Raw genomic sequence first — 22,996 nt, 5'->3', positions numbered from 1 at the left:
CTTTGTGTCTCCTCTGCTGTCTCTATCAGATGTATCTAATGCAGGTAATGTTCCTCTATTCTGTGTGTTCTGGGTTCTCCCGTATCATCTCATTTCATGATATATGTAGATGAACAGACAGACTCAAACAAGATTGACTGTCTTACAGATAACGAAGTTCAGAAAAGCAGTAGAAACATTGGTTCTTGGACGGCTCCTGGTGGCTGGCACCTTGCCATGGCAGAACCATTTGCTAGAGTGGTTCATAATGAGCCAATGTTTTGACATTTGACCTGGGGCAATATTTAGCCTCCCACTACCACCCCTTTCATTGTCTACAGGCAGCTACATGTACATGAATTGCAGTCATGGTTTACATATGCAAGGAAATGGTACATGCACCACAACCTCCCCACCCGTCCAAATTTAGCTTGAACATCTCAAGAAGATATATAAAATAATTGGAATTAAAATATGACAACACAGATTCATACATTCCTCATCACCTTCTTCACCATCCACAGGGGTTCCTAGAATTTATTACTAGGACTTATATACTTATTATATTTACTTACTGATATACTATTCTTATTTATGCTTTTATATATGGATCAGACATACCAGGAAGTAGAGTGAAAGCTCCCCAATGAAGGCACATGTATCAATCATTCCACACTCAACTGTCCCCATAGGGATTGTATATTTATTTCCAAATTTACCATCAAATAAACAGAAAGTAGAGTGAAATCCATCCAAAGCTTCAACATCCCATCTATGCAATTCCAAAACACATTTGATGGAGCTGGCCAGCAAAGATTGACACCTCATCCCATGACATTCTTCCAATGAGTAGTCATTTTCAGAAGGCCATGTTTAGGAGAATTTTTTCAGACAATGTATAGCCAAAATGTGGAACCCTCCCTCCCTTCCCCAATAATAGAGTTCAGGTGTCCCCACTGAAGAGTCCTGGTAATGCCTCGCCATACAAAGACAATTGTGCTCTTCCAGCCTTGTGGTCACGGTTTGGTGAAGACCCTTATGTCTCCATAAAGACATTGGATGGGTTTGGTGTGAAGGAACTCGAATGTTCTACACAGAGCTCTGACTTTAACCATAATGATGGTCATTGGGGTGAATTGGAACACTGAAGTGAGGTCTGCTCATCCAACATCAAGATATGACCGCTTAAATAGGGGCAAATTCCCTTAGACACCCTCCAAAATCTTGTGGAGAGCATTCCCAGAGGAGTGGAGGCTGCTAAAATCACAAAGTGGTAGGGGTAAATCATATTAACAATCATAGTTTTTGGATTGTATATCTAAAAAGCTCATATATGGGTGATGGTTAGATGTCCACAAACATTTGGCCATATAGTGTAGATCGGGGGTGCCCACACTTTTTTGGCTTGCAAGCTACTTTTAAAATGACCAAGTCAAAATGATCTACCAACAATAAAAACTTGGACTCATTAACTCCTGTGCCAGGTAGAGTTTATTTTGAAAGGCAGGGCTCCGTGATCTACTCATGCTGCCTTTGCATCTACCAGTAGTTTGCAATCCACCTGTTGGGCACCCCTGGTGTAGATAGTGTCTTCCATAGTCTCCTATGTCCAGGTCTTCTTCTTTTTCTGTGTTCTTTATGCCTCACCTTTTTCCTCTTATTACAGACTTTGGGATTTTCCGACGTATCTTCCAGATTCTTTATACAGACTGTATGCAGCAATGCAGTCGCCCCATGTACATGGTGAGTAAAATTTCCATTCACTACATATCAGATTTAGGATAGAATTGGACAAATATAGTTCTGTTTCTCTCTAGTTCCTCTGTGAAACAGCAATTAAAGTGTCTTCATCCTCAGAAATAGAATTATAGGTTATAGGTCTAGTAGGATGGTCTCCCATCTACAGGCCTTGGCTGTATTTTGTATTGAACAAAGTGATAAAAGTTGGGCACACCAGGTGTGCAGACCTGGGAACTCAACGCTTCATAATTGGCAAAGCAGGTGTACAGAATCGGGAGCTTATGATAATGGTGGTAACCCCCATCTGTTTCTATGTGAAGTACAGAAGAGCAGATTACTGATTACCAGATACCCCAGATCCATGTCTCATTATTTCTTTTGTTTATTCCCAGGATCGTATGATTCTCCTTATAGTCGGGAACATCGTTAACTGGTTCTTGTAAGTACCATATCTGCTTGCATTTCTTTATATATTCTGCTGGTCATACCTAACTATTGCAGGATCAAATCAGGTAGTACCCGAGGGCCCAATGGTTCTGGGCCCCTTATTTGTTAATGATTTGTTTTTCTAGTTTATTTAGTGCTATGAACTCCCATTATGCAGACAATACATGAAGCAGCTCATCCAATCTGCCGCCATCACAGCGGGATCGTGAGATCGCCGCTGGAGCGCGGGGATAAGGTAAGAGGGACCCTCAAAGGTACCCCGAGTGTGACTTGGGATTACCGCTTTTTGCAATTTTTTCCACCCCGAGTCACACTCGGGAATACCGCTAGGGGGGTTAAAGTGTCTTTATTCCCAGAAATGGAGTTATAGGTGATGTCTAGTAGGATGGTCCCCCATCTACAGGCCTTGGCTGTATTTTGTATTGAACAAAGTAATAAGTTGGGCACACCAGGTGTGCAGACCTGGGAACTCAATGGGTTGGTGGTGCCCTTCATATTTTGCAAAGCAGGTGTACAGAATCGGGAACTTATGATAATGGTGGTAACCCCCATCTGTTCAATGTGAAGTACAGAAGATTACTGATTACCAGATACCCCAGATCCATGTCTCATTATTTCCTCTGTTTATTCCCAGGATCGTATGATTCTCCTTATAGTCGGGAATATCGTCAACTGGTTCTTGTAAGTACCAAATCTGCATTTCTTTATATATTCTGCTGGTCATAACTAACTATTGCAGGATCAGATCAGGTAGTACCCGAGGCCCCTTATTTGTTAATGATTTGTTTTTCTAGTTTATTTAGTGCTATGAACTCCCATTATGCAGACAATACATGAAGCAGCTCATCCAATCTGCTTCTTCAGTTCTGATGAGTGTCAGGGACATACAGTAGGATTTATAGGTGAATTTGGACATTTCATTATTCAGGTGCATGGAGAAGTAAGAGCAATTATTAAAGTGACTGGTGTGCTTTTTCTATATTCGGCCATTATTTGCAAAATGAGGTTTTAATATGCAAGAGAGAACTGCATGGGGATTTGAACAACTGAAGGCAAAGCAAAAGCCAAATTGGATAGGCGAAGAATTTATCAATACAGCGCTTAGCTAATAAATTCACTTTTCCCTAGCTTAGTTTTGCAGCCATTGTTTCAGTATTCTTCTTAATCACAACCCTTAACCTTCTTCTTTTTCCCTTTCAGCGCCATTTTTGGACTAGTTTATCGTCCTCGGGATTTTGCCTCTTATCTTCTGGGCATTTTCATCTGTAACTTGCTGCTCTATTTGGCCTTTTACATCATCATGAAGGTAACTTCCTAATACCTTCTACTTGTGCACTCGCCCCTCTGCACTGCACACTGTAAAGGGTAGCGGTGTCAACCAATGAAAGTATTGCATAATATTGTAAGCGCAACCCTAGAGTATACCAAATATCCCTTTCATGTCTAAAGGCTTCTAGTGGCAAAGAAGAGGCACAGGAGACTTTGATGTGTAATGATTTTTATATAATAAACCCTTATCCTCTTCTCCTTTTGCAGCTACGTAGCGCAGAGAGAATTCGCCCATTGCCACTCTTCTGCATCATTGCCACTGCCGGAGTCTGGGCTGCAGCTTTATACTTCTTCTTTCAGAACCTGAGCAGTTGGGAGGTAAATACATAATTGTTTTAGGTGGATCATCTATATCATCAGGCACTGGCCAAAGATTGCAGGTTGTTGTTATTATATTAGCATGGTGAAAGACATACACCACAGTGAATGGTTACTACACATATGCACCTTTTGTATCCCTTGAAAAAGCAAAGTGGTAAAAAGTGTAGGAAAGAAAAAGTAAACTTTGGATCAATGTTTGAGTATTAGTCGGGACAAAAGTAGGAATCGGTATCAAAAGAGGAAAGATGGCGAAGGCAACAGAAAGTAATAAGGGTAATATACGATCAGCAGACCTTAAGGCTGATCTCTGAATTCCCCTCACCATCCTCCACATCCCTTTACCTGTATCTGATCACTGTCATCACAAAATAAAATCTACATTACCTTTACACCCAAAGATATTTTTTTCTTCATAAGGTAAGAAAATAATTGATGGAGTGGTTTAAAGGGAGGGAAGAATTGTTGTGCAGAGATCTTTACCAAAATAAAGCCCCCTGGCTGTCATCGAGAGTGTGGCTTGAGGTGGATTTAGTATGCAAAAGGCGGTAACCCAGAGTCACACTCCGGTTTCCTCAAAAAAAACATGTACCTTGCACTATCGGCATCCGCCTGGTCCCGTTAGGTCCTGGGGACACTTCTTCTCTCCTCTGATGTCCAGCCGGCAAATGCAGAGACGATCCCCGGGGTTTCTCGATGATGCTGGTACATGCATTGGAGAGGGAGGGAGGATCCGGGGAAAATTCAAATACTTTTGAATTGGATTCAAGACAAATAAGCTGTATTGAATCCAATACAAAGAAATCTTGATATATATTTTTAAATATATATATATATATAAATATATATTGTGGGAATTACCTTGAATTACCTTGACAAATGGTAGGCAACTAGCAGGACTGGATGCCATATTAGGGTTTTATTGAAAAAAAGAACAACAAAATCATCCCAAGAGGAAGGCTTAAGGTCAGCCGGGTAAAAAAATCAAACACACAAGCAGTTATCTTCTGCTGTCCCATGTTTATAACAGTCCATTTTCAAATAGGCAGAAAAAACTAGAGTCACCTTGTCTGTAGAGTCTTGTCTCTCTCTTTCTCAGGAACACTGTGGAGCTGAATGCTGTCAAGACCTCTCCATTAGGGCCTTTTCCTCTTCCTCACACAGACCACCTGTCTGTGTCTCCAAGCACAGTCACTCACACAGACCACCAGTCTGTGTCTCCAAGCACAGTCACTCACACAGACCACATTTATCTGTGCATTTCCCAATGCACATAGGAATTGAGGAATAATCTCAAGCAATTTTAAAGCCAAAGTAAACGCCACTTTTTTTTTTAATGATCGGCAAGTGTGCTGTGCATATAGTATTGTTCTTTCATGTTTTTTATACAATTAATACGTTTTGTGCAGTGTGCATAAGAATCTTCTCCTTTTTTTTTTTCAAACTATAGTACGGCCCCCCGACAGCCTGAGGGACCGTGAACCGGCCCCCTGTTTAAAAAGTTTGAGGACCCCTGTATATATATATATCTATATGTTTCACTATTTTTTTTATTTTTAACAGATTTTAGTGTTTTTTTATTTATAATTTATTATTAAATGTAATAAATATTGGACATATTTCGGTGAGTTATGCCTAAGAATTATAGGCCTACAACGTAAAATAAATTTCCATGCAAAACAAATGTAACGCTTTTTGCATGAAAATACGGAGAGAATTAGAAAGCTGGGGGGGTTAAAAAAAATATATGTAATAAAATGATATGCTCACTTCAGGCAGAGCGGACGTCAATGTTGCCTGAATCAGTAGACATTTGTAATAAATTTACAATGGTTCTGAACATCTGCCCACTGCTCTCTGTCCTCAAGAGCTCCCCCTTCAGTGAGGACAGAATTGGGTACATCCAGGCAGACAGTACCGGTAACTTTAATATATATCTACGCATTCAGCTCTGCCACGTAAAAAAATACAACTGGGTGTTGAGGGGACCGGTCCCGCATGATTTAGTATAGGACAACGGCAATAAATATGCTTGGAATCCACAATCTGAAGGCTGCCTTTAAATGAAGATTTCAGAAGATGGAAACAGCAGGTTAACAAAGCTTAACATCTAGTACAGTAAAGGCAAACAGTAGTCTGCACACTTCTGCTCTGAATCCTAATCTGCTGCATTGTGTATTTTTGCAGGAGACCCCGGCACAATCCCGGGAGAAGAATCGGGAGTGTATTCTCATGCATTTCTATGATGACCATGATATCTGGCACTTTCTGTCTGCCACTGCCATGTTCTTCTCCTTCCTGGTAAGTAAGAAGTACCGGCAGCAAATTTATGTCCATATGTGATATGCTAATAATTATCTCAATTAACTGGGATTCCTTAATTAGAAGGAATGTATTCAAAGAATTATCGCTAAGTTATCCGATGCATGCTAATGCAAGTGATTCCATGACCTGTGGTCACAAGAGGTTTAAACAGTTGTGTTCTATGGTTTCATCTCCAGGTCCTGCTCACATTGGATGATGATCTGGATGAGGTTCGGAGGGACAAGATTCCGGTCTTTTAATGGAGAGATGGCATCTTCTTCCACCTTTGTGTGCTGTCAGCATGCAGTGAACCTGCATCTGTGGCTGGAGAGGATTATCACCCCTCCAGAGGAAAGTAGAGGAGCCGGGAGCAGGAGAGGCAGACTTGTCCTCTCAACCCACCAGTTATTCAAGAAGAACAAACCAGTCAAATGCTGCCTGCAAGTGCCACACTGCTCTCGTCCTAGTTGAGGACCATCTACTAGTCAGACTATTGGGCATTCATTGTTGATTGCCATGCATAACTGCCGTACCGTAACACTGCCTCCTAGTAAAAAAAAGAAAAACACTCTTATTGAATCCAAGGGTGCAATTCCAACCTGAAATTTCAGAACCTCCAAATAGTTAATCACATTTGGAATTGGATGGAAATTTTTAACAAATATTTTACAGCCACCACGTAACCTTTTGCTTTCCTTGATGACCAGTTGATCGTTTCCCCGTAAAGCTGCCAGGACTACAGCTTATGACAGTAGCACATCACTTTTTCCACAAAACAAGCCCAAATCACTTGGATATTCCAGCTAGGACCTCCATGATGGACCGCTTACCCTTTGTGCCAGAGACAGTTTTTTAAAAAAAATCTATTTTATTGTAATGTGGATTCGTCCTCTAAGTGCACGTTGGTCAGTCTTGCATTAACTTTTCAGTGCCATGTTGCTGCCGCCAAATTTGGCTAATTTTGTTGTTGTTCAAGTAATTTATTTGAATGTGATTTGTACATTTTTTCAATGAGACCTCAAAATGCGTCGTGTCTTGCCAAGGAGCTGAGATCTGAAAGACTTTGTTTCTTTGTTTTACTTCTTCGGGTGCGGAAATGCACCAATATAGTGCCAGCTAAGCCAGTTCCAGCTCAAGGCATTGTAGACGAAGAGAAAGCACAGTAAATAGATACAGGGGGGCTCAGGTGCGGGTTGTGGAGTTGTTTTTTTAATGGAGATGAGCGTTCCAAAATGCTTACATTTCAGGTAGCTCCACAGCTGCAAAAGAGCCGCAGGTTGCCTAAACTGATACTGTCAATATAACAGCACTTTTATAAATTCTGAATGCATTATAATTATCAATGATGTTACATAAAGACATGAAAAAATATCAGTTGTTTGTGATCATTACTGAGAGGATAAAAAAAAAAAAGGTCCATCAAGGACCCCAGGTAACAGCGCGTATATGGTCTGGAGCAACAAAATATGTTTCACCAGTGTCCAGGGATAGAATCCAATAGGGGGTCAAACCTGATCATCACTAGGTCATTGTGTTAATTTTTGGGGGTGCAAACTAACAAATGTCCGACATCAAAAGGATATGTACTCTCTCTAAATGATTGAGTTTTGGGTACTGATAATACCACAGCATTCAAACATTAGAGCAGCCTTTCTTGACCTTGTTAACACAGGGAACCTTTGAAATGGCTTTCACATATTCATGAGTGATCAGAAGGGGAATATGGTATGAATGGCACATGAGTGATCAGAAGGGGACAATCAATGGCACATGAGTGATTATGAGTGATTTTCAACAATAAATGTCTACTGTAGTCTTCTTCATGGAAAAAAAAAAGACATCCTCCTGAAAATAAGACCTAGGGCATATTTTGGCATTTCAAAAAATATAAGACAGTGCCTTATAATCGGGGAAACAGCGTACCTTCCAATGAATCCCTATTGGTGGTCGAGTGGTGAGCATTGCTGACTGTCAATGAACCCCTAACAGAATTAGTGGTACAGGCGTGCGCATAGTGGTCTATGAATAAACCCCTAGCAGTGTTGATGGTAAAGTGGTAAAAAATAGGTGCCTTCCAATGAACCCCTAAAAGAATTAGTGGTAGAGTGGTGAGCATAGCTGCCTTCGAATGAACCCCTAACAGCAATGGTGGTAGAGTGGTAAGCATAGTTGCCTATCAATGAACCCCTAGCAGTGTTGGTGGTAAAGTGGTGGGCATAGCTGCCTTCCAATGAACCCCTAAAAGCACTGCTAGTACAGTGGTAAGTATAGCTGCCTATGATTAAACCCCTAGCAGTGTTGATGGTAAAGTGGTATAAATAGATGCCTTCCAATGAACCCCTAACGGACTTAGTGGTAGAGTGGTGAGCATAGCTGCCTATGAAAACCCCTAGCAGTGTTGGTGGTAAAGTGGTAAGAATAGGTGCCTTCCAATGAACCCCTAAAAGAATTAGTGGTGGAGTGGTGAGCATAGCTATCAATGAACCCCTAGCAGTGTTGGTGGTAAAGTGGTGAGCATAGCTGCCGGTCAAAGAACCCCTAAAAGAGTTGGTGGTAAAGTGAGCATAGTTGGCTATGAATAAACCCCTAGCAGTGTTGATAGTAAAGTGGTGAGCATAGCTGCCAGTCAATGAACCCCTAACAGCAATGGTGGTAGAGTGGTGAGCATAGCTGCCAGTCAATGAACCCCTAACAACGTTGGTGGTAGATTGCCGAGTATAGCTGCCTTCCAATGAAACACTAAGAGTGTTGGTGGTAAAGTAGTAAGCATAGTTTCCTGTCAATGAACCCCTAACTGTGTTGGTAGTAGAGTGGTGAGCAAAGCTGCCTATCAATGAAACCCCAATAACCTCCGAATGAACCCTTAATGACCAGGAAGCATGCTGACTGGATTCCAATTAGGCCGCTAGCAGCTGCAAAGCTGTCAAACACAGGTCTGCTATTGTTATTATATAGGGATGTGTATATAACATAAAATATATATAACAAATATCACAAACCCAGAAAAACAAAAAAGACACAAAAGAGGTGAAAACGTATTTTTTAATAATAAAATATGTTCAGCTCTTTACAAAGAATTATTACAACCAGAGTTACATTAAATAAAAAAAATCATCTGAAATCAAATATTAGCATGATTCGCAAGACCGAAGCACCAAATATAAAATCAGACAAGGATCAGAATCCATTCAGCCAACGGGTGGCTGTTCGCTTCAAATTCAGGAGGAAATGTTCTATTCTGATTTACAAAACAAAAAAAAAGAAAGTATAAAGAACTATACAAAGTATGTACACAGGAGACTGAACTGCTCCCTAATCATATGCACATATGTACATTATCTACAAGATTCATGAACACTTAAAAAGTATTAGAGATCATTCTACGGTGTTCAATCTTGACAGCCAACATGATTGTGGAGTGCAAATTGCTAAACAAAGAATTGTGGATTTCCTACCAGAAAATATACTGTCATGAGCATGCTAGAAATGTGCAATAATTTTTTCTAATTTTTGTGCTAGCCCAGAACATTTACATTTGATAACCGTGGGAGGGGAATGAAGGGAAATATCAGAATCGTGGCATTTCCTGTCATAGGTCATGGAGGCTTGGTTGCCACAAAAATGCACACATCAGGCTAAATGCATTGGCATGCATTAGTGATGGGAGATACAGTACTGTACCCTTTGAATTCTGATAAAACTTGTTGTAGTACATTGTAATGCAATATATCCCAATGTGCTGTGCTACAATAAAATGCTGGCTCGTTTTTACAACACACCCCAATACACTGTCACAAAAGTGTTTAGTCCATATGTTGGGATTGCATTGATTAACACAGCCCAACACATATAGTAAAAAACAAGCTATATCTGTAGGACCATTCGAAACATACAGCCCCCCTACCAAATGGAGCTATATATCAACCTCGCCACACAAGGCAGTGCTAAACAGAAGCAACGAGGCAGATTACAAGACAAATTTAACATGGGAATGCAGTCCAATTATCAGTAATTTTGAACGCTTTGAGTGAAAATCTGCCTTGAATTTTTGCATAACTGCTCAGGATTCCAAACACCGGGGTCCAAAAATTATACAATGCTACCACAAATCTTTTTTTTCTTAGAGACACTAGAATTGATCCTACCAGTAATCTAAAAAAACCCATTGCATTGCAAAAGCATTTAAAGGAATGAAGTTCCTACGTCTAAAGTTTTTGATAAGGGAATGTATATCTGGGTTATGGTGCCGTGGGCTAAAACCATCAAAGCAATGGGAAGCACAGTAGAGGGAAATGTTCTGCACATCTAACTTTCATCACAAAATCCACAAATCTGGTTTATTTCACATTTTTGAATAGTTGGAGGAGACATGAAAATCATTTTTATGTCCCCCGGCTAACTGCATTCAGAGTCGCTGCTCTCCAGCACAGATATAAGCTACTATAATATTTTGGATCCGTGATAAAAGTTTTAATGAATTCCTGTTTTATGAAGGTCCTTCCGCACAGAACTATTTTCCATTACAATGATCACCAGCTACAGACTGGTATTTGTCATTCCCTTTTGTGGGCATAGGGTGAAAGTACGTAATTAGAGCACAGTTTAGCAATTTTTCAGTACATATACAGTAATATACTCCAGATTTACCTACAGTGATTTTCCCCTTCGGTTTCCAAATACAGCAATTACAAAGTAATACTATATACTATACTATTACCAAGATGACGCCATGTGTGCCAGACAATATACTAAAACCGGCAAGGACCATAAAAATAATTAAATTGATTTTATGGATTGAAAACAAATTCCAACACCATTGTGGATTGAAAGCTTTCAGTAAACAAAGTGCAGAAATGTATATGCCACCGATTTTTTTAAGGTAGAACACCAACTCTTGCCTATGTATGAGGTTGCATTCAGGGCCCAATCTATCACAAGGTAATACTTTTACACTTGGTTAATTTTCCAAGACTTATCTAAGACGTCCACATAACAGTTTTGACTTAAAGTGGAACTTTGAGCACGATTTATCACTGGCATTAACAAAGCTGTCTCTTTTTCTATAGTCCTCCTGTAACACTGATTTCAAGGACCTGTAACTCAATCGCATGGTGATTTTTAACAATAAAATTTAAATGGCTTATGCTACAGCAAGTAAAAAAACCTCACTTAAAAGTTTTTTTCAGTTTGAAAAAGAGAGGTAAGCTTTTCTCATGCCAAATGTTTTGCTAGTCTATGATCACAGGAGTAAAATTTCCTATTTTTGGGGTGCAGGCCTAAAATATTCTTATTTACGTATACATTGAATTGATCAGCTCCAGGCGGAGATGGCATGATAAGATCAGAAGTTGTGAAGGGAGATTGCCCAGACAATATTAACAAGTAGGCTTACATAATATTTGCCAGTGCACACTTCTAGTTGATGAGGAGGTAAAAATGAATTGTTTTTCTTAATAAGACTCTTGCATAACAAATGACCAGGATTGGGACCTTTTTAGACTGTTACACAGGAGCCTTAGAGATGTTGAGAATATGAAAATATTGTCCATAATCTGCCTACAGTTCCACTAACCCTCAAGCATGAACCACAAGAAAACTTCAACATTTATAAAGAAAAAAAAAAAAAAAAAAGCTGGAAAGGCAGTTCAGAAAACAACAGATAAACGGTAATAAACATAGGCTTCAATAAGAGAACACAAAAAAAATATTTCCCACTGCTCTAAACATGTAACTTGAACTGTCCAACATTAAACAGCTGAACTTGAGTCATGACCTAGTATATGGCTTATGTTGTGTGCAGGTCGATTTGACGTCTGCTTAGAAGAGTCAGATGTTGAGGGGTGTGATATGGAGAGTAAAGGGGACATAGCAGAGCCATCAGGGGGCAAAGCTGTGGCAATCTCTGGGAAAAGAGACGTCAGATTGAAATTGGACAAGTGTGAGGGGTTAGCCATGTGCATTGGTGGCATTTCTGGGAGAAGAGGAAACGTGGTTTGGGAGAAGCCAACAGGGCGAGGAGGGGACAATATGGAACCAAACCGATTATTCAGACCCGAACTGTTAGTCTTCTCTGTGCTGGGATTGGGGAACATTTGGTTAGGAAAATAGGGCAGGGTGAGGTCATTAGACAGGCTCGGATGAGCCGGTGAATATGGGGGATAGAATGATGGCAATGTGTTTTGTGGGTCCACAGGAATGAGAGCAGGAGTCCGAGTGGCAGTGGCCTGGGTGACCGGAGGAATAAAAGAGGCATTTGCATTTATCGGTGGGTTCATTGTACCTTCTGGGATGAAGGGAAAGGCAAAGTTTTGAGTTAAAGTGTGCTGATCAGGGCCTGAATTGTCAGTGGGCACTTGAGGGGTGTCTGACATGAAGCGAACAATACCAGGCCTTTTTTCCATAACAGGTTGCTGGCGCCCAAGGATCATGCTGCTGGGACCAGCCAATGGAAGGTGAGGCAAGGCCGGGTCAAACATATTGCTGTGTCTTTGGCTACCAGTCCTACTTCTATCAGGCTGTCGGGTTTTGGTTTCAGGTTCCTCCTGTATGGGATGCCTTGAGCGCTGAGGCACTGGTGGGTTGGTCTGCCTCACTGTTTGCCGTTGATCAAGATTTCCATGGGAAACAGACTGATGAGAAAGGGGTGGGTGAACCACCCCATGCATGTTAATAGACACTTGAATATTAAGCTGGTTCTTGGCACCTTGACTGTCAACTTGCCTTATCGAATTGGACTTTTGCACTGTACTGTGTGGGCTGGTGTTCCTTCCCTGTATATCTCCAGAGGTAGATGAGCTGGAGAAAGGAATATTTAAAGAGCTATTTCTTGATGGGACCTGTCCCATGACCAACTCACAGCTTTCCCTGTTCTGGATTTCACTATCTCTCCTTAAATGCAGGGAATCCCGAGAGGGTGGGCAACCAAATTCAATGCTGGAGGAAGAATTGTACTGCGGACGTTGAGGACCGGATATTGCTCGCTGACTAGACACAACTTGCTCTCCAATATGTGGGGCCAAAAGACTCTGCATAAAACTTTGGTGGCAAGAATTTTCATTATCTCGAATTGGAAGTGTATTGGGGACAGGGATCTCTTGTACAGTCTGGTATGGCAGGTGCTTTTGCCGATCCATTGCCGAATTGGAATTCTGATTAATTCTGTAGGTCTGGGATTGCAGACTCCGCATATTGGCTTGGGTGCCACCATCATTGTTTCTTGAGGTTTGGACTTCGAAGGTAGATGGAGGCTGCTGTTGGTTCAAGCCACTTGGCTTAAAGGTTTGACATTCATTATGTCTCTGAGAATCAGTATTTACGGAATGCTCTATGGTCATCCGGCTTTGAATATTGTGAGATGACATGACTTTATTCCTAGAAGCATCTAAATATTTTCTCATTTCCATCTGTTCTGATACTCTAGAAGTTTGAACTGAAATTTCTATTCTCTGCTCAGAATTTGAAGTGCTCTTACCAATAAGTGCCTCTGCTGAGTAACTAGAAACTCGATTTCTTTCTTGTCGATGTGATGTACTCATGTTCATGTTTGTATTTCTGGACACAACACTAGGCTGGGACACCAACTGTTGTTCTAAACTTCTTGAGGTCATAAGCCTCTGGACTTGGTTAAGACCTGGCAGATGATCTGAAGACACCACAGACCCCTGTGCCCTGTTGTTGATATCCTGTTGATGCTGATGAAGAATGTCCTGGCTCATATGGCTTTGTTGATGGCTACTGTGAAGACCTCGGGCTGATGCATTGTTTTCACAGGATTTTTCTGTCTGTGTGGACCCAAAATGAGACTGCATCTGTTGCTGCATTTGTTGGTGGTGGGGGTGAGTTTGAGCACTGTTTTGCCTGTTTTGCTCAGGCAGTTGTTTCTGCTGAAGGGACAATCTTGCCACCTGAGCACCTTGAATTGGAGGTCGTTTCTTCTGCATCTGAACATCCTGCTGTATCATTCTTTGCTGCTGTACATTGTGGGACTGAGCACGAACAGAGCTATCTGCAAGAGAAACATGGTGGTGCTGCTGCTGCTGCTGTTGTTGGTACAAGTGATGCTGTTCCCGCATGTGCCCCGTTTGTTGCTGCTTTATGTAAGGATTGTTATGAACAAGTGTCACTTGTTGGTGCTGCTGCAGAGACTGAAGGTGCTGATTTCCCATCTGACTCTGCTCTGGGATAGAAGGTTGAGAATTGCAACGCATGTCACTTTGCCTTAGATTTGGGGTCACAAAGTTATTACTTGCTGGGAATAAACTGGAAATTCCCTCTCCATGACCCTGAATACTTCCAGATAAAGATGTTGAAATAGATGGTATTTGACCAACTAACATTTCATTTTGCTCTGAAACACTGTCAGATGTTTGAATCCTCTCCATTCTCAAAGGGCCTTGACATGGTTTTTGCCTCTTGGCCGTGGACAGCAACTCATCCCCATGCGCAGTGCGTTTGGAAGATTCTTTCCGAACATCTAAGTTTTGTTTTAAAAGAGAATCTGTGGTTTGGGGAACCTGCATGACTGCGGACTTCACAGAATGCAGCTCATCTTGATGGTACTCCGATAAGACCATTGTCCCAGCAGAATGACTTCCATAGCTGCTGGTGGGCACTGATGAATTAGCGGACGTAGCCAGACACAAACGCTCCGATGCTTGTGAAGCACTTGCAGAAGTTGAAACAGAGTGCGTTATCCCACGTTGATGTATTAAATTATTGATGCTTAAACTAGTCACACTTTGGGATTGAGACGTTGAAATCTGCAAAGAGAGATTGGTGGAATTAAGCCCTAACGTACAATGACTTTTATCCACCAACTGATCTGTGGTTGACGGGACATTTGACGCAGAAGTACTGAAAGAGTGAGAAATAGATGGAAGCTGCGAGATTCCTTCTTTGACTAAATGTGGCTTGAATGGCAGATGACAATTTTCTGGCAATACCACTTCTGTGTTTTTTGAAACGGTTTCCACAACTTCTGTCTGCATTCTTGTCCTATCCTTTGCAATATTTTCCTGATTAAATATAGTTCTTGTTGCTGTTGCAACTATTTCACTTGGCTCAGGAAAACTACAACCATTAAAAGGTGGCACAGAGGAGATAGGGTTAGTGGTGTCTGTTCTACTGGTATCTGGCAACATTGAAGCTACAGTGAAATTTCGACCACTTACAGAACTGTTAGACATAGGGGAATCTGTCTGTCTACTATTTGCACATGAATTAACAACTTCATGTTCAGATGTACTGGACTGGCTTTGTGCAATGTGGACCACTGAAGTAGTCAACATTACGGAATCTGTTGATGCAGCTGTCAAGGCATTATTTGACTTGGCTTCACTATATAATGTTCTAGAGCTATTGGGAACATCTGTACTGCCTTTTTCAGGAGGTCTGATATTTGGATCCTCAGACAAAATTTGCACCTCTAATAAGTCAGCAGCAGTTAAGTCAGCAGTGTCCCCTTGAATTAGGCATTCTTTAGAAGCTGCATTAGAGTGTTCATCAATAGTAACAACAGACTGGTCTTGAAGATGGTCAACCTGCAGAGAATCTTGAACAGACTGTTCTTTTAAGGGAAGTGTGGCTGCCACAACCTCAGCCTTAGGGGAGGCTGGTGTTATGGAGGGTTGATTCCTCTCATTCTGATTAACACAAACCTCTTCAGCAACAAAATCTCTGGGGGCTGAAAATTCTGCTGGATCATGTAATACAGATTCACTGAGAATGCTTCCTTCCATTCCAAGTGCCACAGAAGAACAGTCTTCAGCACCTGTCATGTCTTGATTTCGGTCAATATTTTGGGAAATGTCATCTGTTACACTTGTTTTCTCTTGAGTTGCATTAGGAGCAGTGACTACTGCAGACAATTTTTCCATCTGGTTCGGTTCATCGCTGGGAGACTGAGATTTTGAACCTTCTGATGACCCATCCAGAGTAACTGTTGGGGTGGTTTCCTTCTTTAAGGGACCCCCCTTCTTAACAGTGGGCTTCTTGATGCTCTTCTTTGGCTTTGCAGTGGTTGGAGTACCACCAACTGTTTTGACAGAAAAAGGCTTTGTCAGTACAGAAGCAACTGGTACAACTGAGGTTTCTGCAGTTACCGTTGTCACACTTGACACAGGCACAGGTGCACAGTTTACAGGTAGGGTATTGCCTGCTAGAGAAGTTGCAACAGAGGGGTTCAGAGTAAGCTGTACACAGTTCTGTCCTCCTATCTGGGATATGCTCTGGCTAAGGGTGGCCAATGCACCAAAGGTGTTAAGAGCTACATTTGTGTTGGGATCTTCGCTAGTTGTGGGTTGAATAATTTGCATTGGAGTCTGGCTTGTGGAACCAGCTGAAGGAGTCACTGGCTGCAGTGCAAACAACTGACCATTTAAGGAAATTGTGGGGGGCTGTTGGTTTGAATTGCCAGGAGAAGCCGACACTTGCTGGGTGGAACCTGAAGGTTGTGCAGGTGCAGGTCTGGGCAATATGTGTACAAGATGCTTTGCACCTAAGGTCTGTGGAGCCACTATGCTTTGCACCGTGTTTGCTGGACAAACTACAGGATTGGCCGTGTTCATAGGCATAACCACTGAGGGTGAAGGCTGTGCAGACATGAGGGGTATTGGATTCTGGTTAGGTGCTGCCTGGATTATAACAATTTGTTGACCCACTGCTGGCTTAGGAAGAGTTGGACAAGGAGCAGGTGCAGGAGGCTGAAGCAAAATAATGTTCTGATTGGCCGGAGCTGGATTTAGAGCAGCACCAAATGGCTGGGCCACTTGAATTACTTGCATGGGTTGATTAAGTGGAAGAATATTGGTTGTGCTTTGAGGTTGTGGCAGCGTTTTGAAGGGTGTGACTGTGACAGGCTGACAGGAAGGCATTTGCACCATTATGGGTTCCCCAGTCCTATTTTCTGATGCCACTATGTTACTAATGTTTACGCAAGTTGGCAATTGCTGGTTAATCTTGTCTTTAGATGCCACTGCCTGCTCAGTCAAAAGACCAGACACTGTTCCAGATGAAGATTGACTTAAGGGCTGCACGGTGTTCCCTGCAAGCTGCAAAGTGGTCCACGTAGTTTGTGTATTACCATCAGACGGGATTCTTATTAAGCTGCTGCTGCTTTTTAGGTCAGGCAAGGTGTTAGAAAGGGACCAACTGGTTTCCAAACAGGAAGGGCCAGCAGAAGCCAACTGAACTTCAACTGAGGTGTTCACATCTCTTGAAGTGACCACCACCTCTGGGCTCGATTCAATATGAACACTAGGAAAAATCTCGTTAACTAAGTCTTTAACAGTTTCAACACAACCAGCAGCACCAGAAATCTTTCCATGTATCGGGTTTGGAGACTCCTGAGGACTTATGCCAGCTTGGGAAACCAAGAGAGATGGCTGGGATGGAAGATTGTTGAAGGTGGATGCAGTCGTGGTTGATGTATAGTCCATGGGTTTTCCACTTAAGCATTCTGACTGTGTGGGCTGGCTGGAAGAATAAAGTTGTTGGCCTGCTGAGCTGGATGGGAGGGACAAATGAGCTACAGAGTTGGTGTGCAAAAAAACAGTTTGAGTGTCTTTTGGTGTGGCAAGGTCCGATGTGGTAGGGGCTGAGGCGGTGACGGGAAGACACAAGGAAGTCTGCTGGCTTGTCGTCGTCGTGGAGGTTGCATTTTGCTGCCAAGCTTTGTCCAGTGGATACACCCCAGAAATGGACATGGGTGTCACTAGATTGCAGGTTCTTTGAACTGGCACAACATTGGCTGTTTGTTTCTGCAGGCTCTGTCCCACATTAAAAGTAATACCGTGCACAGCACCACCTTGGTTGGAAGAAGCTAGCTGATTACTGTTCAGGCAGAGGGGGAGTTTCTGGTCAGCTGGAGCAATCTGAGACGTCTTTGTGCGTTTGGCATTCCCCTTCCAGTGTAGAGTTGGGTCATCATACAGACAAATGTCATTGCTCTTCAAAAGTTCTATGTAACGAGCATTCTCCTTTTGAATGTCGGCCAGCTCTCTTCTGAGTTTTCGGATTTCGCGGGCTATTAAACAGAACAATGGAACCGTTAAAGAAAGCAACACAGAAAGAACAGACTGTTCTCAGATATATTACAAACATGAAAGTCAATATATAAAAGAACTTATGTTGTTACTTTTTAGTTATTGCTGCATACCCTCCTATTGTGTGTAAATTCCCCCACCTACTAGATTGTAAGCTCTTCAGGGCAGGGTCCTCTCCTCCTGTATCACTGTCTGTATTAGTCTGTCATTTGCAACCCCTATTTAATGTACAGCGCTGCGTAATATGTTGGCGCTATATAAATCCTGTTTATTATTATTATTAATAATAATAATAATGAAAGCTCTAATCACAATATTGTAAACACATCTGTGTTGCATGGAGTTCACTAACTTCTTGCATTTCTAAACAGGAATCAGCATTCCAGCTGACACTTCAATGATATGCAAATTCTCAGAAGGAATCAGGAAAGGCTTCTTTGTAAAAAGAAAACTGAAAATACACAGTTTTTCTGTTGCTTGTGTCACTGGAGACATAGCTCTGTTTAACATAATATTATTGGTGGGGAGAACAACCATACATGAAAATAAAGTCCTGAAAAACCTTGCCAGAGCATTTCAGGAACTAGGATTCCTTCTTCTTCAGGGTGGTTTTTGTGCCTGTAGTCAGTAAAAATGGTCCCAGAGGTCTTATTAGACACCTATGAAGTGTTTTGTAGTGATAACTCCATCAGCTTTCTCTTTGTGTCCACCATAAATTACAGGATACAATACAGAATAGGGCATGGAATGAAGTGGTGTGCAGAAAAACAGATAGGGTAAAAGGCATTTACTATTTTACAATTAGGCCCTTTACTATAGCAACAAAGTCACTTTAAGTTGAAATTGATATTCTCTTTAAGAAGAACATAATGAAACCCTCAAATTAAAAATAATGGGATTCTCTCGCCCATAAGATCATACCTTGTTCCTTGTCCCCTCCGTTGAGTAACAGTTCATCATTCTGGCGCTTGAGCTCGGTGATATACTTGTAGGCCTGTTCCAGGATCATGTTCTTACTCTGAAGAAACATAAAAGAAAATTAGAAAGGAATTACAATAACACATTTACCAAATATTCCTCAGAGTTGTGCACAATTGAATATTTTTAGACAGAGATCACAAAAGAATAAAAAGCTCATTAGGAAAATCTATGATGTGGTCATATAGGGTAAATCAATCACTTTTTTTTGTTTTGCCATTTTCTATTTTTTCCTAAAGGGAGAAGGGATAAGGGTGCATAGCCTTGTGTAAGGTACAACAGGATACCGCAAACTTAGGCAGGATTTGTTAAAAGGATTGATTCTCCATCTAGCCACCTGGAGCACAGTGTGCGGTGAAATCAGAGGAAGCAATTTCAATACAGGAAATGAGCACAATTGTGCAAGACTGGAGGGAAGGACTGGAGGGCAGCTTTAGGATTGCTGGCTGCTGTATCCCTAAAAGTTTTGCCCAATAGTAAGGCTTTAGACCTTCTAGAGGGCCCCCATTCCCATAGGAAAGGTAAGGATGTCACAGACAGAAAACGTACCTGCTTAAGTGCTGGAGAACACGGTATTAGATCCCCAATCCGATTAATTCCTGAGTTGATCTTCTTCTTCCTATGTCTTTCCACTGATTTCATCAAAAAGAAAGGTAGAAAACAAAATTTTAAAATCCACTTCTGCACCACTCCAATAATAGCTACCAGCCATCCCATCTTATCAAAGAATCAGTATTGAATTTGTATTTATTCTTTTTGATAAGACACATTTGTTTCCGATTAACAAAACCATTCTGATCAGTAGATTAAACTCACCCTCATTGTGACTCTCCCGATTTTTCTTCCTATGGTAACAAACAGGACAAACATTATCAGTAAGTGAATATTAAAATAACAATAGTTTAAAAAATTCTTGGGGAGTCTTTTGGCTACATCTATGGCTACATCTATGGACAGGTCATGGATATTGGTCCATGACGTTAAGCACTAAAACATGAGAAAAATGACTCAAATCTAGGAATACGGAACCTGAAAATAAATACAAAACAGATAATTGATTAAATAAAAAAAATGATGAAGTGATGATAATTAACATAAAACAAAATATTTGTCCTTGTTTTGGGCTACTTGCAAGTTAGGTATTTTGGTTGCTAGGGAGCAGGCGAATTGCTGTAGACTACTAGAATGGTTTCTAGCCAACATATCTGGATCCAGAACTGGAGACTGCGAGTGCATGAATGCTAGGATATTGGCGAAACGCAAGTAACTGCTAGGTCATGATTGCTAGGCAGCTGGTGTAACAGCACTTTCAACTGTGCAAATTGGGTAATTGGGTATTGGGTAAATATAAAAGATACCATCTGCCAGACAATGATGCACCTGCTAAAAAGTCCTAGGGAACACCTAGTACAATGAACTTCTAGAAATGTTAATCGTGACGAACCTTGAACATAAATATTTTGTTATGAATTCCTTTGACAAAATTATCACCTTCTGTGCTAAGTCACTTCTATTGCTAAAGGTGTATATATAAAATGCAAGACCATTCAAGGCACTGGTGATTCTAACCACCAAGCTCCCCATGTAATATTTGGTGAGGTCATTCCTGTACTGCTGTTTTTTTAACTTGCTGAGGATTCTGCCCTCCACACAAAAACACAATACAGAATAGGCATGGTAAGCCAATATTGAGGATCAGCTCAACAGAGACCACAGGCAATACTGGTGATTAGTCTATTGTCGTTCTGAATCACAGCTTCCAGAATTTGATTCTCATTAACAATATTATGTCAGCTTAAAATACTGCAATCTTAAATCAAATAGGAATGTAGGCCCAAAGATACGGAAGGGGTCTTAGTGGACTATACCACAGTGTTGAAAAGCCTTATAATATCACAAAGTCCTATTTCAGATCCATAAACATTAATATGAAAACATCTAATCACATAATTTTTGTTAAAAACATTGTTACCTATGCTTGGCTTTACTAGAGTTTGAACTTTGTGTCATCTCCGGCATGCTTGAAACCAGGTGCTGTTTTCTAAAGCAAAAAAAAAAAAAAATTGAGAAATGTGTATCCTATTTGTTCACACGATGTTATTAAACATTTCTTTAGCTCTGAAGTATACTACAGGTCACTGTAAATGGAACAATGAGGTTAAACTCAACGCAACAGATATAAATTATTTTTCCTTACTAGAACACAACTATGTGAGACACAGGAAGTGAGCAGAGTTCTTCCGCATGTGGACACAGAGAGCAATAAAAGTAAGAATTCTCTTCTTCCCATTGTGTGAATAACGAATATGATGTTACTTGCTGCATGTAATTCCAATAAATGTGATCCCCATGTTTGGAAAATAACAGTAATTATAACACATACCGTAAAAAAATTTAAAAACATAAAAATAAAAGTAGCACTGAAATACAGACTGAGGTGTAAATACTCTATTGTGTACAGAAATCAAAAATGAACATGGATAATACTACTAGCAGTGTGAGGTCTTCATATTTCGGGCCATTGAGTTACAGGAAGAGCCAAGTATACCTACCTTCACACACAGCACAAAAGTTACTCCTGAAAGTTCCGTAATATCACTCTGCCTTCACCTTCTCTGGCTCCTCCAGGTCTGTGTGGCAATCTGCACTCCCCATCTGTCATGATATTGCACCCTACAAAGAGTAGAATGTTAACTAACAATAAAAAATCTCTATAAACACTCAAAACTCTACTACTTCAGAAAAAAAACTTTATGTGAATTAAGTAATACAGTCCCCTGTCACATTATATCTTCCCCCTCCATGGCCGAGTAATACAAGTATTACAGTCCTCTCCACCATATTTTCCCTCCATGTTGGGTAAATATTTACCTCAGCCTCTAGTTCCGCACCTCCCCCCTCAGGTTTTGGTGTCTCAGTTCCGGTAGGTCGGTGTCTCCTCCCACCGTACCGGTCCCCCGGTGGGGCCTACATCCCCGCCAGCCAACCAAGCTTACCGATGCCCGATTACGTTCTTGCTTGTGCTTTGACCAATCCTGGCTCCACGCCCTCCCTTTCCGACCAATAGAGGCGGCAATATTTTGTTCTACCCTGAATGACTGCCCTGTAATCCAATCGACAGCTAAATTCGGGACCAAATTCAGGAAAAGGGAGGGGACTTTGTGCTGGATTGTAATATCTAGGAAGTGTTTGGGTTCGCAGCGCTTTGATTGATGATGTTTTCGACAAATAGGAAGTGTGGGGGAGGAGCTTCATTTAAAGGAACACTGCAGTGACTTTGAGGCATGGGGATATCTTGTGCATAAGTTTCTTGAAGAGCAAATGTGGGCAATGTGCAGAAAGGAACATGATAAAACAACGTTTAAAATGCTTTAAATCAAAATATTTATTTTTTGTTTGTTTGTATTTTTTCATGTTTTAAAGTTTAGAGGTTTTACTATACTTACTATGTGTTTTTGTTTTATTTTTTATTTCAGTAATATTGTTTATTCTTTGTAGTAAATATTTGTTGATGTCAATGAAATGATTAGTAACAGCATTATTCTAATATTGTTGCAGTGGCTGTGTTAATATTGCTACTTTTATTGATAATATAATTAATAAACAGGATTTATATAGCGTCAACATAATACACAGCGCTGTACATTAAATAGGGGTTGCAAATAATGGATACAGACAGTGACACAGGAGGAGGAGACGATCCTGCCCCGAAGAGCTTACAATCCTAAATGTGATATATATCAATGCCTGGAGATGTGGTAGCTGCATTGGTTTTCATTCTTTTTATTTACCAGCTGATTCTGCCATACTTCCTGTCCAAGGGTGACAACGCTTTATGTACTATACTCATGGAGGAGCTA

The 22,996-nt window shown here is 41.0% G+C and overlaps 2 protein-coding genes across 3 annotated transcripts in view; one reads left to right on the top strand and one right to left on the bottom strand.

Annotated features, from left to right (window-relative positions):
• Positions 1-7,486, top strand: part of SIDT1 (SID1 transmembrane family member 1) — a 39,951-nt gene extending 32,465 nt beyond the window's left edge. The window contains 6 exon segments of the mRNA XM_072422406.1: positions 1,579-1,722; positions 2,112-2,158; positions 3,367-3,472; positions 3,703-3,813; positions 6,001-6,114; positions 6,315-7,486. Of these exon segments, the coding sequence (XP_072278507.1) occupies positions 1,579-1,722; positions 2,112-2,158; positions 3,367-3,472; positions 3,703-3,813; positions 6,001-6,114; positions 6,315-6,377 (585 nt within the window). The 3' untranslated portion in view covers positions 6,378-7,486.
• A 1,655-nt stretch (positions 7,487-9,141) lies between these two features.
• Positions 9,142-22,246, bottom strand: USF3 (upstream transcription factor family member 3). 2 transcript variants are annotated; one of them, XM_072398437.1, is made up of 7 exons: positions 22,008-22,246; positions 21,689-21,809; positions 21,109-21,177; positions 19,953-19,981; positions 19,686-19,768; positions 19,080-19,176; positions 9,142-18,139 (listed from the first exon to the last, which is right to left on the bottom strand). In XM_072398437.1, the coding sequence occupies exons 3-7, from the start codon at positions 21,153-21,155 to the stop codon at positions 11,865-11,867; spliced, it is 6,531 nt and encodes a 2,176-aa protein (XP_072254538.1). In that variant the 5' UTR covers positions 21,156-21,177; positions 21,689-21,809; positions 22,008-22,246; the 3' UTR covers positions 9,142-11,864. The 2 variants fall into 2 exon arrangements, with proteins under 2 accessions (XP_072254538.1, XP_072254539.1); XM_072398438.1 differs by having other exon boundaries at positions 22,133-22,245.
• Between the last annotated feature and the right edge of the window lie 750 nt (positions 22,247-22,996).

This window comes from Pyxicephalus adspersus, chromosome 1 (genome assembly GCF_032062135.1).
Source record: "Pyxicephalus adspersus chromosome 1, UCB_Pads_2.0, whole genome shotgun sequence".
Taxonomy (NCBI): domain Eukaryota; kingdom Metazoa; phylum Chordata; class Amphibia; order Anura; family Pyxicephalidae; genus Pyxicephalus; species Pyxicephalus adspersus.
Note: the sequence above shows the minus strand (reverse complement) of the source record. Positions and strands in the feature narration are given on the sequence as shown.